The 19,417-nt window shown below is 34.6% G+C and overlaps 1 protein-coding gene across 3 annotated transcripts; it reads right to left on the bottom strand.

The window, feature by feature from the left end:
• Positions 1-686: 686 nt before the first annotated feature.
• On the bottom strand, positions 687-19,081 carry LOC145614193 (acetyl-CoA carboxylase 1-like). Of its 3 annotated transcripts, none has more exons than XM_081669207.1 (32): positions 18,905-19,081; positions 13,430-13,859; positions 12,966-13,172; positions 12,717-12,878; positions 12,540-12,632; positions 12,327-12,422; positions 11,976-12,149; positions 11,420-11,513; positions 11,142-11,329; positions 10,940-10,990; positions 10,815-10,854; positions 10,126-10,250; positions 9,899-10,015; positions 9,709-9,783; positions 9,557-9,613; positions 9,354-9,458; positions 8,754-8,840; positions 8,463-8,654; positions 8,192-8,380; positions 7,905-8,015; positions 7,708-7,794; positions 7,452-7,628; positions 7,071-7,148; positions 6,833-6,955; positions 6,402-6,671; positions 5,958-6,298; positions 5,507-5,744; positions 5,024-5,358; positions 4,716-4,929; positions 3,473-3,649; positions 1,104-3,260; positions 687-1,023 (listed from the first exon to the last, which is right to left on the bottom strand). In XM_081669207.1, exons 2-32 carry the CDS (start codon positions 13,772-13,774, stop codon positions 967-969), a joined length of 6,762 nt encoding a protein of 2,253 aa, XP_081525333.1. In that variant the 5' UTR covers positions 13,775-13,859; positions 18,905-19,081; the 3' UTR covers positions 687-966. The 3 variants fall into 3 exon arrangements, with proteins under 3 accessions (XP_081525333.1, XP_081525332.1, XP_081525334.1); XM_081669206.1 differs by lacking the exon at positions 18,905-19,081 and adding an exon at positions 14,555-14,863; XM_081669208.1 differs by lacking the exon at positions 18,905-19,081 and adding an exon at positions 14,237-14,368.
• Positions 19,082-19,417: the final 336 nt, after the last annotated feature.

Below are 19,417 nucleotides of genomic sequence, written 5' to 3' on the forward strand. Positions count from 1 at the left end.
AAGTGGGAGGAGACTGGAACCTAACCACCCAAAATTGATCCCGGAATCCGGATTAGCCCTAAGGGTGAACTAGGTGGAACACCAAAAAAAACAATGTGGCACAACACTGCCTTATAGAATGTAGATTGACTCAATGGTTTATTGTTTAGAGTCTGAGTTGGTTGCAGCCCTTGCAGGAGCTGCTACCCAAACCCATTGGTCCCAAAGGCTTTCCCAGAGACCTTTAACAACCAAAGCAGGCCATTTAGTCAATTAAATCCGTTAATGTATGGTTATAAAAATCAATTGAGAAAATATATATATATATAAGAAGAAATTTGATCCCACCGTTTGTTATACATTGATATCAATTTCTGAAATATATTAGTAATTCATGTCACCGAAAGTTTAATTCTCCTTTTAAAACTTTAATTTTGAGAAATTTAAAACTTTAATGTACATATAATACAATATCACGTTTAACATAGAAAATAAAGATTGACTGGATTTTTTTGATTTTTGATTTTTTTTTTTAATTTTTAATTTTTTTTTAATTTTTTTTTATATTTGTTCTAATACAAATTGAGGTGACTATAACTTAATCTTCAAATGGAATTTTTTTTTTTTTTAATTTGGTCTAATACAAATTGGAGAGAGAAAAAAATACAGAGTTGTTGTGTCAAATGTCAAGAGACTATAACTTAATCTTCAAATGGAAATATTTGAACATTTCGCATTATTAATGATCAACTGTCAATAAATTATACCAAAGATCAATACAAAATGGGACAACCATGAGTCACAATGAATTGCCTAATTGAATTATAAAATCTCCTATATTTACAGTTTCATAAATCGATACAGTACAACACAATCAACAAACACAAATGACGGTACTGTATCGGTTGCATGCCTCATAAAATTTTAGAATTGACAACAGCAAAACTAATTTATCATCTTCAACCTAGAAGAAACCGAGTTACCAAATCAAGTAAGCACTTTCCGGAGTTCATCTACAAGTTGTGCTCGACTCGATGAATCCACCTGAAATTCAAAATGAAAATGTTACTCTTACATTCTGATATCAAATGTAAAAAATAAATATTGAAAAGAATTTGCCGTACCTTTTGAAGTAGGGCAGCAAGACCTTGAGGCAAAGCTTTCAGGTCTGAAGACGAGTTACTGATATTTGACAACTGAAGCAATACCTTCTGTACACGCAACTCTGTAAGCTTTTCTTCATAGTTAGCAGAATCATTCTTCCACTTAAAGAAAGCCTCATCATCATCCCAAGCATTGGTATCGTCTCTAGAAGTATTAGCAGACTCAGAGAACCATTTTTTGATCAATTCAATGGCAGATTTATGGGGCAACCCTTCACCTGCTGCAGTTTGTACACACTTGATCAGTGATTCCTCCATTACTCTTCTGTATAATCTCTTATAGAAGAATGAACGGGACATTTTCCAATCTAACACTTCCTTAACAACTCCTTTTGCAGCCATCCTTAGTGAAGTATCATGCAATTCAGCAAACTTCGTGGCTATCTGAGTATAAACAGGCAACAGTTGTTTCTCTCGAGCTGTGATTTGCTGTTGGAAAAGTTCAATATCAGCATAAGAATTGGAATCCTTGGCTTCAATAAGTTTTCCCTTGAGACCAATAAGTTGTTGGTCGAGCCTTCCCATACACTCAATCAATTCGTTGGTTCTAAACTTGATCTCAATCATTCCTTCAGGCTCGAGTACATTTCCTTTAGCTGTGCGGTCAGCATACATTTCAATGTGGTCTGAATTAATTCGACTATCCACAACAACCCATGCCCCTCCACGAAGCTCTCCCATCATGGGGATATAAACGAAAACAGGTTGATTGTAAGTCCTAAGGTTTTCAACAATCGTAGATCCAGCCTGAAGGATCCCTTCGAACAGGTCCCTTTGCCCACCTGAGAAGCCTCTCCAGTTAGCTAAAATGAAAAGTGGAAGTTCTTCCCGGTTGAAATCCAACAAGGCTTGTGCTGTCTTGGTAGCAGAATCTGGAAACCATACTTGCCCTGCTTGTGGTACCACTCTCTCATGAGAATCGAGTTGACCAGGATCTGCTGGGATAATTTGCATAACAGTCTGTGTCTCAACAGCAACTATGCCAACTGGAATACCTCCAAGTTTGGCCCTTCCTGTGACAACTGTTCTTGCCCACCCTTCTAAAGTTTCAACAAAACTATCTTTGTCGAAAATACCGCCAAGCCATTTACCTTTAGCATCAAGTATACCAGATATAGCACCACGAGGATCACAGGAGTTTTCAGGCAGATACTCAACCTTCCTTTCTGGAGGATCTAAAGAGCGCGATATCGGAAGTTCACCACCTAAATAGGCTGGAACATAGCTGAGCCACTTCACAATAGCTGATATGCCTTCAAGATCATCAGAAACTGTGAGATGCACTACCCCATTAGTGCCCATAATCTTTGGACCACCAAGTTGCATTTGTGAACTGTAAACCTCCCGCCCAAGTAATTTATTTAATGCAGAAAAGCCAGTTAGAATTATGGGCTGATCAAGCCTCTGTATACAACGCATCCCAAGGCGAGCAAGATAGGCACCAATACCAACTGTTCTGCCGGTAACAAAAGTTAGAGTAAAGGTTTCCTTGTAAGCCCTTGAGTAGGCACTAGCTATAGCTCCACTTCCTGACAAGTTCTCAACTCCTAGTCCGTCCTCATTACCTACAACAGTGTCAATAACCCATCGAGTTTCACCATCTTTAAGTTTTAACTCATGGGCTATAACTGATGACCCTATACGACCATAATCTTCAGGAGTTAAGTAGACATACTGGAACCCACGCTCAGGGTTTGACTCATCAGACCAACCAACTTTGAAGCAGCTTTTTACCTCGTCAGCAACACCAAGTCGAGCCCCTGAATTAGCAGCCAAATAAATTAGAGGAAGTTTCTTTGCACAAGCAAGATCTGTTACTGCAAGGAAGAAAGCATCTTCTCTCGGTCCAAAAGATCCAGCCCTGAAGGTAATATCATTTGCTACGACCAATATTGTCCTTCCATCGGGGAATTCAGGAGTTGACATTTCCAAGCTCCAGGCCACCATACCAACATCATTAAGACCAGAGTTGCGTTCCTTCGGAACAACAGGAGTTCCCCAGGTTCCTTTTGGATCAGCAAAAACTAGCTCTGTTGCTTTTAGAAGTACTTTGTCAGAAGGTTTTTTCCCATCTGGTGCTTGAGATGCCCAGGATTGCTCTAAGGCAGTAAAGAAAGCCTGAAAACAATAGCACGAGTAATGTAAGTCCATCAACATGCAACAAAAAAATGAATGAATGCTGCCATGAGCTATGGTAGCCTGTTAATTAATATGATACAAGTCATACAGCTCTCTGAGACTTGCATTTTGATCAAAAAGAATTAAAAAATGGTCAAGAACAGGTTTTAGGAGGGAGGGGATCAAAGTGATGGAAAATTGAAGATCCATACCAATGGGAAATCATAGCAATAAGTTGTGCTGCTTTTCATGGCCTGAAGTCGTTTGCGGGCGATACCCCCTAGAGGTTCATAGAAGGCATTCACAGGTACTCCATGAAGGGGACCATGAGCAGACACAGAATGGTAGACCATTTCATGTAGGCTGTTATCCTCCAACTCGCGGTAAACCTGGACATCATTGATGCAATAACATTCATTAAATTCAAGACTATTCATGAAATACATGGTAATATTGTATTCAACCAACAAATGTAAGAAACTACTAATTATTTTTCATGATCAGCACCAATATAGAAGCAAGCACTAATTAGACTTGGAAACATGCTACTGTAGTTTTGGATTCTACACATACCAACCATATTCGAGTAATATGTTTTTATTGTAAAACATCTGGTTACATTATGTTTATCTAATATTGGTCAAAGCAGATAATATATAACTCAACTTTGAAGGGAAGAAGTTCAGCACAATTGCCATACTTAAATTTAAATTGATAAAAGCACATATTGGCAGCATTGTTTGGGGAAATAGATTCTAAGAAATGAATTCGACATCAGGTAATAATTTATTCTCTGTCCATAAATTTCTTTGAGTTAGGTTTGGCATATAAAACGATTTAGCAGGTGGGTAGGATTTTGGTTAACGGTGGACATATAAAAATGGAATACAGCAGATGGAGGAGAGTATATGAGTGGGGTGTCCATATTACACAGGTTGAGTGAGAAGCTTCCTTTTTTTTAAAAAAAAAAAGTAACTGGCTGATATTATTTTTTTTGGACATCACGAAAGGAATACAAATAAATTTTTATGGACAGAATAAGTACATAGCCACTGAGCTATACTGCTCATTCTGCACTTTCAATCAATCAATCAAAGCCTTAATCTCATAAGTGGGGTCGGCACATTCTGCACTTTAAGGTTTTAAAAAAAGCACAAATTCAAAACTGTCACAAATTTTGATAACATTATGTAAGGTCCCTAAAGCACCCTCAGACAACAAATTTCACGTATACATTTCATTGCACAAAAAAAAAAATAGTGATTTGCCAAGAATTAGTGCTAAAAATTTGCTGCCTTCATCAACTAGCAATTCCATGGAAAGTTTAATGAAAATTTTGGCTTCATGCTGATTATGCCTTTGAAAAACAAAACACACACACACACACACACACACACACACACACACATATATATATATATAAATTAAATAAAAATTAAATAAAAAAAAACTTACGTGTACAGAGCAGGTCTGACCAGTCACATTAGTAACGGCGACTCTCCAAGAACCATTGGCTTGTCCAGAAGATGATATCCAAAGCTTCACTTCCCACTCACAAACATTTAATCTATGCATTCTAACACCAGCCAAACTGTGAATTTCACGAGCAAGCTCTTCCAAAAGGTTCTGAACAGCCGCCTCTTCATGTCGGTCGTCGATGTTCAACTCCCTGGAAACAAATTGTTGATATAACTCTCTCCTTTAAGAGTAAGTTGCATCAATTACTACAAAATCCGAAGAAGGAGAAATGGTGCAATAGATACCTGTGATATGGCACAAGATCATGTATTTGTTGCTCTCTAACTATGTACAGGTACATATGAGCATGATCAGGTTTCAAGGTAACATTGTGTGCATTAAGTTCTAACTCTTCCATTGCAGTTGTTAAAGACCTCAGGATGCTTCTTGATGTAAAAGAGATGGGCCTTTGTATCCGAAGAGTTCCTAGTTCGACTCCTGAGAACTCAGAGATGGGCTGTCTCACAAGCGTTCTCAAAAACATCCTCCGGATGGATGGCTTGTCCATAACGGTATACAGGTGCCATTGGCGATCCCGGGATGGAGTATATTTGATATTTTCATAGCCCTTAAGCTTGTCCTGAATTGATTAAAATGAGAGGAAATAAAAAATGGCACAATTATATCATTTAGGTAGTATAACATTATGCAGATATTAGTAAGACCTAGATTGAAATAAAAGAGTAAGAGAACAAAGAGCATAAGAATGATGACTCAACGCCTCATACCAGTTCAAGATATATAGATAGAGGAGGTTCCAAATGACGTAGTAAAGGTTCCTCACTGTAGTAATTTTTTTCTGCTGACCAATAGAATGAATGCCTCATTGGGGTTCTTCCTTCATCTCTCTGTATAATGCAACTAACCACCCCAACACCAACAGCACGGAGATTAGAACTGACTTCTTTATCTCTTAGAATTTTGGCCAACTTATCGATTCTCTCTTGAGCCTGATCTTCATCACCACTGCACAAATAACACAATTCAAAAGCTATTAATATATCCATGCAAATCCACTCAACGTCTCAACCACAAGCCCAAGATATTCAGTGAACTGAAACAGGGAAATTTCAGAGCGGATAAAAGAGTCAAGTACTGTGCATAAATGAAGGAATTAAAGCATGGTGCACCAATAACATTAGAACACTTTTTCAAACTGTAAGTATAGAGTTTTTCTACCTATCCTGCAACAAGCTCATTTGGTTATTCACCCCCACAAGTGAAATGTGCAACATGTTGCCATGGCTGCCTGGTTCTAAAGAGACACTGGATAGTGTTTCTTCAGAATTCTGAGTTGTTTCTTTCAGTGCAGCAGTAATCACCGATGGCAGAAACTGAAGAGATTTAATAACAACCATGGCCCCCCACTTTCTCTCACTGTGTTTCTCAACAAGTGGTTGGTTAGAGGATAGATCATCAGAGACGGTTGTTCTTTCAATGTGCTCCTCCATGAACTCCCAAGAAGCAATGAGGCCAGATCTATGCCACTGCATCCTCACACTTCCCTTAACGAGATAAGGCTGAGAAAAGAGAACGGAAAAAAAAAAGAAAGAAAAGATAGAGTTAAATTATTTACAATTGTAAAATAGTAGTTGAATTTAAATTATTGAACTATGGATTTACCTGATAAAGCCTCCGGACATAGGTTTCAACAACCCGCCTCTGTAGTGTATGATCACTGTGATCAAATAAGCCCACAAGGGCATCTTCAACAGCAAGCGGAGTACTCACAAGAGCTTCCATACGCTCATTTATTGCACTTTTTCTTTTTGGAGTATCCATGTTTTCACCATCTTCTGTAAACATTTCTAATTCAGAAAGGTTTCTAGCAATGTTAGAACGTAGCTCACTCAATTTGGTTTGTTCAAGCAATTGACTAGCCTTGAGAGCCAACTGCAATCATTGGAGGATTATGAATTAGTTGTTTGAGACACCACATCAGCATAAATCATTATATAAGCAAAACAAAATTGAGAGCTCATCGCTGTATATTAGAAAATACATATCTGTGGGCATAATGAGACAAGATAAGCACAAGTTGGGGGATCACCAACCTCAGAATACATTGTGTGGTTCAGTTGTGAGAAACGAATAAGTTTCTCCCTGTATGCAGCAGGATTTGGGTAAACTAGTTGTTCCATGAGTCGTAGGACAAGTTTATTTTTATTCTTAACACCCTGAAAATCATAAAATATGGGACATATGATGAACAAGTCTGGAGCAGAATCTACGAAAAGTAAATATAACAAATCAACAAACCTAAAGTCACATTTTTTGAAGTTTTCAGCGTACCTGATGTGATAGTACGATATCCACAATTTTCAAGAGATCCTTTTTATAATGAAGACGGAGACGTTCAATGACATCAGCCTGGACAGAGTAACACCGATGTCATACACTAGCTAAGGCTGGACACAGTGTGCATAATTTACCAGAGACCATTAATCTAAGTACAAGTCTATCATTTTCTTATGCAAAAAGAAATCAATTGTTTCTTCATTGAATGCCAACACAACTGATAGAGTGATAGTGACAGAAACCAGGGAACAGGTTTGAAACTAGATAAGCACACGATAGATTAATGATCATCAGCCATACACAGTGTGGCACCAAACCCAAGCACTCAATCCTTAGTATAAAAAATTAGTATACATGCACTACAGATCAACAAACCTGGATATTGTCGCTGAACAATTCTTCAACGGACAAATACTCTTCAAATAGAGACTGAACAATAACACGAGCATGACTCTCTCTTCCACCTTCATAAGACTTTACAAGACTCATTAGAGGCTCGATAAGCCGTTCTTGAGCGCCTCTCTCTTTCTCAGAGCATGAGTTTAAATGGGCCTGTGCAGAATTCATACTACTTACTTGAGTAACTCTCAGGGTGATAATTTACAGAAGGGAATCAAAGGAAGGTGCTGACCTCTAGAACACCTTTCAGTAACTTAGCAGGAAATTCAACATTATGAGAATTGGTGATTCCTTCAAATTCTCTATACTTTGATTCCAACTGAAAGATAAAAAGAAAGGGGATGAGTGAAGATATAAAAGAGTATCAGACAGATACAGAATGCAATTATTTCTCAAGCTTGACAATAAAAGTAGAACGTAGAAACACACTTCGTTTCTCAGATCTTTGGGAAGCCTGGTTGTCAGAACAGATAAGCATTCTTGCCATTGTAGGAAAGGAAGTTCAGGACTATCAAGGCAAACCAGCAAGCTCTGGACAACCTGAGAAATTACGTAACAAACAGGTAAGAACGGTTCCTCATAAGAAAGCAACAAACACAGAGAATTACTTTTTAAGGACCTGCAACAGCCCCTTCAGACTTCAGAGGCCATCTCATTAAATAATGTAACAATGTAATTAAGTACAAGGAAAATTAATTCATGAACAGAATACTTACTTCATCTATCTTGTGTTCATAACCTGCAAGAATCATCCGAACTGCATTTAAACTTGCAGCACATCTCTGATGAACTTTTCCTGATATTGCAGTTGGAGGTCCCAGGGAAGGAAAGCTACCACGGAAAGGCTCAGCTTTCCTTACAGCGGAAGGATCATCTAGCTCTAGTCTTGCTATAAGCTCACCAGCCTACGCAACAAGCACTTACATAAATCCAATTTTAAAATTATTTTCTTATTTACTATATATATACCATCTAAATGATGCTCACCTGCATAGCTTGACCTTCCGACATATGAAACTGTATTACACCAGATGCAGGGGAAAGCAAAGGCATACACATCTTCATAACTTCAACCTCGGCAAATGGTGTATCTGCATCTACATGACTATTATCTGGTACCAAATACCGCATCAGCTTACAAGGTGTCTCCGCGATTAACTTTGAAGGATCATGATCATTCTTAATATAGAGAAGGAAAAAGGTTAATACCAGCCTAGATATGATAAAAATTTCGAGCTAAGAAGTAGAGAGAGAGAGAGAGAGAGAGAGAGAGTGTACCTGAAGCAAACACGTTCTTCCATCAATTAGAAGACGAGTTCCTGCTGCTTCTTCTTCAGCATATATTACGTGACTATTCCCATCCAACTGCGTGACATATTAAGGTAATAACATTCAAGAGATTTAATATCAGCATATAGAGCTGAACAGCAACTGTTCCATATTAATGGCTGTAGGCCTGTAGCATTTAAAGTGAAAAGAAACTCCTCCCAGGGTCCAGCACCTTTGTAATGTAAACCTTATGGGGACAAGATTGTCTACTTAAAACAAGCTAGGGCATTGGTGCTGGCATGATTACTTTACATGCTATATGGTATAACTTCAGGAATCCAATTCTTTCTCAAAAAAAGTGTCAAGTTTATGTTATAAATTGCAAAGTTTAATGAACATGATGCATAGGGCTGACCCAAAAAGGAAAGGCGCTGATGATAACCTAAATAATGACCAGATATTTATTGCATAAGTTTTCAGCTAATATGGATTGAATTAAATGTCTCACTCTCTCACTTGATTATCATCCGTTTGTTATTTGTCATTGAAACTAGATAGAAAGTTGTGATTAACTACTGAAGTCATATGTATTAATGATGCAGCTCTTACCTGCATCAAAAGACCACCATCTCTTAATGTATGTATTTCTGCCTCAATCTCAGACTTATTCAATTTCAATCTGTAGCTTCCTGGGCCACCCCTCACCATTTCAATCTGAGAAATAGCAACCATGTTATGGTAAATTACAGCGTCCAATAGTGCAACATTTATAAAATAAAACTTCCCTGAAGGTAGAATAGCCTGAAACATACAGTGTATTTGCTCCCCTCAATATTTAGAGCAACTTCAGAGTGGACAAGTGATATATGCTGCAATACCCACAGCAGAATTAGTCTGGGATACTGAAAGAAACAATGATACCAAAAATTAAGTAAACCTCGACATTCTCTGGTGTATTAAGTACCTTTGGAGGAATTTGACCCTTCTCAAGATAGCCAATATATTCTGAAACGGTGGCTGCACTACTAGCAGAAGCTTTCTGGAAAAAGAAAGCATGGAAAGGGAATAATCATTAAGATTAATTATTGCCAAGTCCAATGACTATGAACCATGAAGCTTTTCGATATAAACAATGTGATAAGTGTTGTACATACATAGAGTGCTCCTCCCACAACAGATATGTACCAGGGGGGCCTTTCGGCTCTGACCCTCATTGCAATTCTGCTATCCAACCAACCTGTATGAAATTTGTTATCTCTGTAATCTGAAGACTGAAGAGAAGAAAAAAGTATTAGGGTAAAAACTTCCACATCTTTTGGTGGCTTTAATGGATGGTGGAAACTGGGAATGAAAATAAAATAAAGTTTAAATTAAGGCTCACATTTAAAAGGTCAATGGTATAATCAACATTAGTGCGAATTTCTCCTCGGATTTGAATTTCTTTCAAGCCAAGAACCATATTTGCTATGGCCAAGCCTCTTGATTCACCAAATGCAAAGACATGGCCTGCAAAGAAGTTGATTATTTAACCTTCGTAAACTATAAACCAAGTTACCTTGAAACAAGAAAACTATAACAGTCACAACATAATCAGAGCCAGGAGAGATTTATTTATTATAAAAAAACCTCTGTAGAAGAGCCGACTTCATCAAACATGCTTTACAAGTATACATACTATAGCATATACCTGAATCTGACAAATACATGTATGAAATATCTACTATTTACTGTGACACATTATGAGGAACCTTTTCTACTCCTTGCATGTTGCTTAGTACATACCCCTACCCAATTGTGATGAAAAACCAGTATATTAGAATTTCCTCCAATCCATAAATGAATCCACCAAAGCATTTGTTTATTAGATAGTTTCACAAAGTGTTAATTTAACAGATTCGTTATATATATGAGAGTAAGATGTTATGTATTATTATTTAAAAGCACATCACAATTAAAAGGTAATTAAAGATCAAATTCTCGTCAAATCTCATTATTATATAAACCTCCAAAGTATATTTGGGTGAACATTAAAAGTTATACTCCTCGTCATAAGTTGGACTTTTGACTTACCAAATTGAGAATCTGAAAACTCATGAATGCCTCCTCCAGACTGCAATAGTAAATTATGATCATCATCAAGCTCATAAAATGAGTCAATCAAAAGGATGACATTAAAATTCGAGAAGAAAAGGTACCTTAACAGAGAAGTAGGCCCACACATTTGGTTTACTTTTGAAACTCAGCTCCTAATAAAGACATACATGATATTAGATATCTTATTGCAAAGCAAGCAAGAAAACAGATTGGGAAAGTATAATAATAATAAAAAAAAAAAAAAAAAAAAAATTAAAAAAAAATTTAAAAAAAAGAGAGAAACAAAAACCAGGATAGTCTAACCTGTACTTTCCCGCTAGTAGGCTTGAACCCATCATCTGGGTCCTCACTTGTCACACGTACAGCAACACAGTGACCTTTTGGTTTCACAGACTGTGCCTTGTCCATATCAAAAATCTTAGCCTCGATTGAAGTATTTCTCCAAGTATCATAACCCCCACCATGTTCCACCCCATAGAATCGCCTGATTTCTATTGTAATATTGCACGAGCAAGTCAGCTTAGAAACGAGTACAAAGAGTACATATGTTAAATATACGGGTAAGGAGCAGTTCATTTTACCAGGAATTTTCCAAAGAGGAATACCCATGCCCACAGCGACCTGGGCAGCTGGAAGATTTATTTCAGCAATCCACTCAGTAACAGGGTGCTCCACCTGTGTTGAGCGAATACAAAAAAGGAGGTTGAATTCATCGGAACTACAGAATATAGTTTTTTAACTATGAATAAGGAGCATACAAGTAAAATAGATAGTTCATACTTGTATTATTTAGAATGTGGGACATTATAGCCTATTATTCTATATACAATTTTGAATATGGAGGATTGGAGGTGCACTTGTATTAAAATTTACACATTATGATGCAGATTTTGATTATGAAGGTGCAATTGTATATGAATTTTGAATATGTGTTAATTTATCTGAAATAAATAAATGCAAAGTAACTCAAAAAAACATGGCATGCAAACAAGACATAGTGGAGCATAATAAATAATAAGGCCAGATGATATCAGGTTGCCATTTTGGACCTGCTAGCCCTCATCATATCTTCAATTTTTTTCTGAGTTCGTGATTTCACATCATAATTACTAATGAGAAGTTCAGGATGCTCCGTACCTGTAGTCGAGGATTCAGCTCAAGGAAGAAAAACTCGCCAGTTTCCATACTGTACAAATATTCAACAGTTGCTGCTCCTACATAACCTACAGTTTTGGCCAACCTCCTAGCTGCCTCCTCGAGTTCCTTTACTGTTTCTGGTGGTGCTACAGTTATTGGGCCCTCCTCAATAATCTGATTAATTGATGGACGGATAATTTAAAACCAAAGCTTTTCCATAAGATGTATATACATATTTTACAAAAAGAACACAAGTCCTTTTTAGATAAGCTTAAGCTGTACTTGGGACATGCTAAGTTAAAGTTAAAGATTTAAAGTTTATAGACAATCAACTAGAGGTTTAGGACAAACCTTCTGGTGCCTCCTTTGAACACTGCAATCACGACTATGTAATGCAGCTACATTGCCATAGTGATCACACAATAACTGTACTTCTAAGTGCCGACTCTGCAAGACATAAATAATGCCTTCTTAGACAAGAATATAGACAAAACCATTTTCATGAAAAGATGTATAGCTCATCCTGATACAAGATTACTGTATCAATGTTGTAGGTAGTCTAACCTGTGAAGCCACCTTCATGATGAATATGGGTGAGCCAGGAACTTCACCCTGCACTTGCTTGAACAATGCCCTTACTTCATCATCATTGTGAACCTGAAAAGGAAAAAATAAACCCACGAGTTTATGAAATGTTGGGAATAGGTTATTTGACCACATCATTCCTAATATCTAACGCACCTTTCTTATTCCTTTCCCTCCGCCACCCCAAGAAGCCTTAATCATAGCTGGATAACCGACAACTTGACAGCTAGCAACTGCTTCCTCTGTAGTAAAAACACAGGCTTCCTTGTATACATCCTCAGGAATTGATACTATGCATTCCTGATTTGCAACTCTCACCTAAAGGATAGATGCATAAATAATGTGATTAGCAACCTCCCAGCAGTAAGAAGAATTGTGAAGCCTACAAGAAAAAATTGTGCATACGTGAGAACCACTCCATGGAAGAGTGGGAACGTCAGCAGATTGAGCAATCAATGATGAACCAATTTTATCTCCAAGAGCAGCCATAGATACTGCTGGGGGTCCAAGAAATATAATCCCCTTAGCCATAAGTGCATCTGGCAACTCAGGGATCTCAGACGCGTGTCCCCAACCAGGCCAAACCGCGTCAACATGTGTCATTTCTGCCATCTGAAAGAAAAGAGGAAAAAAAAAAAAAAAATTAAGTCCCACCCACAAAATTTTAGCATCTTTGTTTTCAGATCATAGTTTTAAATACATTTTTTCACTTAATAAACATGCAGTTGTCATGTAAACTGAACCAACATGGACTATGGTCAATATTTTCTATTTCTCGTAAATCTTGGCTAATATCTATATTTAATCAACCCAATTACATAGGAAAATAACCAAGGAGGACAATGCTACCACAGCAAGATTCACTGTACCTCTACAATGAGCTGCACATTGGCATAGTTATTGTTGTTAGTCCCACCAGGGACTTCAACAAACTGGTCAGCCATTCGAATATGCTCCGCATTAATTCTCATGTCTTCTGGAGTAGCCATAGCAACTAATGTTATGGCCTTCTCCGTTCCAAAAGTCTCGTAAGCCCATGTTCGGACACTTCTTATAAATTTGACAGCTGCCATTCCATTGTTTGCAATCAAAATACTATGAATTGGATTCTTTCCTTCAAGGGCATAACAAAACTCATCCACAATGGGATTTGTAGAATTCCTCTGTACAACTCTTCCATTCCTATTTGCAATTGTTGTTAACAATGCCGCCATCCTCGGATCTTCCTTGTTATCTTCCTTGTTTACAGGTTCACCCCCCTCTTGGTGTTGCCCAAAAACCCGGCCACTGCGCCTACGACTGATAATCAAACCAATAACAAAATCTCATCAATTACTGATCAAAATGCTAATAAACATCCCATTTTTCACTACTAACAAAAACTCCCACTTATTACATAACATCTAATCTAATCTAGTACATGGACTACACAAAATTCGCGGTGTAGTTTAATTCTGGTGCTTTTTTTTTCCTGCCAAATACAAATCAAATTATACAAAAACCTAGTATATCATGAAACAAACTATCAATTCAATTAACTTAAGCTTCTAAACATATGAATATATGATCATTCACTACAACTATCAATAATTCACCTGCAAATTAAACTGGGTAATCATAAAATTCCACAATAACAAAGAAAATTAACAACAAAAACAATAATTAAAATTACATACCAATTTAATTAAAGGCAGGAGAAATTCTATGAGTGCTTACATTCAAATTCAAAAAATTGATTTAAATAGAATCATAGAATTTATGTAAGTCAAGTAAAATTCAAGAGTCAACAATTGAACATAGAAAAAAATTGTATGACAATCAAATGATGTACTTGTATAATTTAGACTACAAATATAAGTAAGATGAAGTCAGTCAACTAAAGCCAGCCACCAATATCAATCACATTATTCTAGTAAATTCACACTCTTCTTCATACAAGTTAGCTCAACTACACACTACCAAATTCAAACCAACAAACTTTAGTAAAAACGTACCCGTGTTATAACAGATGGGGTCGACTACATGAACCAACTTCGTTGTTTGGGCAACTAGAAAACTAAATTGGCATCTGGGGTGATTTTATATTCTTGAATCAAAACTAAGATCATATAATATAATGTGAGTTATACAATGTAAGCTTTTGGGTTTTTTGTGCACTATTTATTAATATTAATTAATATATTAATATAAGAAATAAAAAATAGGAGAAAATGATTGAATTGAAGAAGAGTTAGAGGGGAAGAAGGGGGTTGGTTTGGTTTGAGGCGCAGGATGCCTTCTCTTCATTAACGACTCAATTAATTTGGGGTCTATTGCACGTGGCAACTGCCCACCTTTCAGCTACCATTATTCCTCCTTTCTTTTATGCTGCAACTACCCTCTTTCACTATCATCAACCCATTAAAATTTCGTACTCCCTTCGTCTCTAAATGTTCATATTATTATATTAGATTGAATTGTAATTGTTTCGCATATTTTAAGAGACGAGTGAAGTAAATTTTACTCCATTGTAAATGTTTTAATTACAAAAATGTACTGTGCATCCTATTAGATCCGAAATATTGATTGATTTATACAAATAAATATAGAAAATTATATTCTTTTTACAATTGATTTATTATTTTGATGAAAGATTGGTGTAAACAATAAATTATGAAAGGGACATATTTAATTATGTCGATATCACATTGTAAAATTGTTTGATTTAAGAAGGAACTAATACAACCTCAACAACTTATAAACAAAACAAAACAAAAATATAATGAAAATTCAAATAAAAAAATTACATATATGGCTAAAACATTTACTTCAAAGATATCAAATCCTATTTCAGCAAATCAACACATTATACGTTGAACTTCACATATACTACGTAACAACGATATAAAATTAGAATAAAACACCAAATGACATTTTTAAATATGTCACATTCACTAGTACAACAATTCATACACAAAATCAAAAATGAAATCAATCAATAAAATTAGCACATTTAAAAGAAATCAAAATCCTCTATCTCACTTTCATCTGTAGCAATGTAACACATATAGCATCAATATACTCGTAACGAATAGAATAATAAACACAAACGTTTACCAAGAATCATTAGACGTGACAAATAAAAGTTATTCTGTACCTCTTTTTGAGTTGAAAATTCATAATTCCTCTACTACATTGGGATAATATGGGGTAATGTGAGGTTTTTGTTAATGGAAGATATTTTCTTAATGGAATATTAACAAGATCACAATGTTGAGAAATAGGTGACATCACCAAACCTTCAAAAAAAATTCCCTATAATTTTTTTTTTAAAATCGAACTAAAATGAACGATTAGTGAGCATTAAAGTATATATTTTAGTCAAGAACAGGGGAATTAGAGAGAATAAAAATGTAATTAATTAGAGTAATTATAGTAGAGGTGTAACAATATACTGAAGTTTAGGGCCATGTGTTTAAAGAGGAGAGGGTTTTTTTTTTTTTGAAGAAGAAAGGAGAGGGTTTTTATGTCAGCTTGATTTTTGTAGAACATTAAGCTATTTCTTCCTTGAATACGGCTACATCACTGACTAATTCTTCTTTTTAAATTTGATTATTTAAACCCTAATTTGTAAATATGATAATTATTTGTATTTATTAGTAGTTTTTTATCATTATTATTATTATTTGTATGTATTTCTTTTTAATTTCATACCGTATATTAGATCATTAAATTAAATTCTAAAAAGACAAAACAACTTTTTGACTAATTAATAAAAATCTGTATAATTATAAATTTGTCTTTATAAGAATCAATAAAAATATATTCAATCAATAGAATCATCAATTTTAAGTTTATAACATTTTCATCAAAAAAAAATTATAAAAAAAACATTATTAAGTAATATGTACTATAATTTTACTTTTCTAATTTTCTTTGGGTGTGGTGTGTATTTTTTTGACCTAGCTAGAATATTGCTAAAAATGCTAAATATATTTAAGTCAATTTTCTCCGGTAATTAGACTTATGGACATTTCAACTACCCTATACGAAGTATATGTAATATTTAGAATATTTTTAAAAAAATAATAATAAAATAAAAATCAGCAAATCTTGTCAAAAAAAAAAAGAATAAAAAAGAAAAAGGTCACTTAAAATAATTTTTCTATCTCAATCCATACGAGTGATACGACTCATGTAGTCATGTTCATAATCAAACTATATCCCCGTCAAAAATAATAATAATAATAATAATAATAATAATAATAATAATAATCAAACTATATCAACTTTAATCATTACATTAAAAGTCATAGTAGAAATTATAATCTTATAATATAATGATGAATTGATGATATATTGATATGAGTAAAGAACGCTTTTTCTTAAATATTTGACTTGACTTTTGCATATTTCAGCAGTATGTACATTTTTGTATTCATATTGATATATTAGTAGGGTAAAAGATTATGTGGGAGTTTTGTGTGTGCCTGGCTACATAATTTGGTCGCATGTAAAATAATAAAGTGATCTCTATAATACTGATCGAATTATACCAACAATAGTGACTGAGTAACCCCTATAACATTAACCAAGTAACCCCTATATCATTGATGAAGAAATAACCATGTAACATTGACTGAGTAACCCGTCTTACATGTAACATATGAATGATTATGGTGTCATGTGGCTTAGCATAGATTTGTGATTTGTGTTTTTAAATACTAAGTATAGATATAAATTAGTATTGCGTTACATCACTATTAGCATTGCAATATTTAATTCACTTCTTTAGTTGTCAATGACTTTGGTTCCGTAATTTGGTTTCAAGAATTATGTGTGATGTTAACAAGACCTTTTTTTTAACGAGAAATTACAAATTGATCTATTTGATTTATTTAATTGATGAAATACACTTATCAATTGGGTTAAGTGTACAATTGTCATGAATTATTAGAGTGTATTGTTGTAAATTCGACAAATGAGATGGACAAATTTCCACATATGCCTCCATTAAAATAATGTTGTAACGACATTTAAACTTTCTTTCTCATTGGAGCTCCCCTCCATTGACATTTCCTCCTTATTATTCCTTCTCTAATCGATCTCCACTATTTCCAACATTTTTGACACCATCTTCAAAATTCAAGCTCAATGATAATTTCAATGGAGGACATGGTCACACCTATCCTTTGGGGTTGACAAAACTCTTAATTTCACCCTTTTTAATAGGGTTTTTGTTTAATTTAGCGATGAAGCTTCTTATTTTATACTACACAAGTAATTTATGGGAATTTTCAATTCTTCTATTTTTAATGTGCAACCAAACAATACCTTAAACTTATAACTAAAATATACCCTATTATTTTGCGCCAAAAAAAAGGGATTTACCCAATAAGAGGAGAAGGAAGTATTCTTTAGAAATTGTAAATTAAATTCTTCTATTTTCTAAATAGAATTTAAAAATCTAAATAAATAAACAAGTACCAATACAGACTATGATCAGTAGTTGAACCAAAAATTGTTGGTCAAATAAAGCCAACTATGAACTACCAGAATTAGTCACAATTCCGTCACTCTTACCATTACATTACAATTTTTACTCCTTTTTTTTTTGGTAATAATACCATTACATTACATAAAAATAAAAAAAAATAAAAAAAACATAAGATATTGATGATGTGATCATGTTATGACGTGATATCTGGGGGATAATAAAAATAAATAAATTATACTTGTAATTAGAAAATTTAAAGTTAGTTAAATTAAATACAAAAAATGTTCCCACAAAAAAAAAAAAAAAAAAAAAAAATTAACTTCAAAAAATAAAATTGAGGAGCCAATCCAGCCACGAGGCCCATGAGGCCATGATAAGTTCCAAAGATAACAGCATGAGGGATAAATGCTGTTGGACTCCAAAGAAATAACGTGTATTCTATGGAACATGGTCGATCAAACATTATATTACTCGTACTTTTCATTTTTCTACATGCTTCTATTAAGGTTTAATATTTGGAGTTATACTCGTATATCTGTAACATGCGGACATTAATCCTTTTCGAGTACATGTACATCATAGACAAAGTTATGTAATTTCCACAATTTAACATTAAAGCATTTGAGATTATAAAATGTATATATATCATCAAACACAACAATATTTCTATCTTATTTCCGAGTATACCGAGGGTTAAAGGTGTGTGTGATTCAAGGATTTTGTGATTAAGTAATGAACTTTCTTCATTTACAGAATTTTAAATGAGCAAAGCTAATAAAATGAACATAGAAATACTTACGGTACACCAAGCTCTAGATACACCCGAGAAAAGAATTTATATAAATAGAGAGACCGAATAAAAACATACCGTTGATATAATCCAAATGCAGAGTTGAGAGATTGAATTAGCTCTAAGATCAAAACACTGATTCAAAAAATGCAAGATAGTTCACACCACTTGATTGAGTTTGAATTTAAAGTCTTAACATAAAACTTTATATTTGAGAGAAAAGAGTGGGGAGTTTGGTTTGGTTTTGATATGAGACAAAGGATAGGAGTTGAAATAACATTTCTCAAAGTTTAAATAAAACGGACTATTTATTATTGGTCACCTCATTTACGTGGCATAAGCAACTTCCCACCTTTCAGCTACCACTCTTCTTTATTTTTCAAACTAATTTCATTAATAAACAATTAATATTTTGAAAATGATTTCTATAAAATAGAATATTTTTTCCTCTGTTTTTGTTTACTAATTTCGAGCTTAAATGTTATTCTCATTATAAAATATACAGGTCTGTTAATGCATTACATTAATTAAAGAAATCATGAACATATAAACACTAATTACACTAAATAAGCGTGTTTTTGTCAAATATTC

This window comes from Chenopodium album, chromosome 25 (genome assembly GCF_948465745.1).
Source record: "Chenopodium album chromosome 25, dcCheAlbu1.1, whole genome shotgun sequence".
Lineage (NCBI taxonomy): Eukaryota > Viridiplantae > Streptophyta > Magnoliopsida > Caryophyllales > Amaranthaceae > Chenopodium > Chenopodium album.

Excerpts from the sequence above, each read along its gene's own strand:
- LOC145614193 (XM_081669207.1), bottom strand. The coding sequence starts at position 13,774 with ATGGCGGCATTGTTAACAACAATTGCAAATAGGAATGGAAGAGTTGTA. Across the intron at positions 10,016-10,125 it reads ATACCATTGACCTTTTAAAT|TCTTCAGATTACAGAGATAA; the intron begins GTGAGCCTTAAT and ends TCTTCTCTTCAG. Across the intron at positions 8,841-9,353 it reads ATGGTGGTCTTTTGATGCAG|TTGGATGGGAATAGTCACGT; the intron begins GTAAGAGCTGCA and ends TATGTCACGCAG.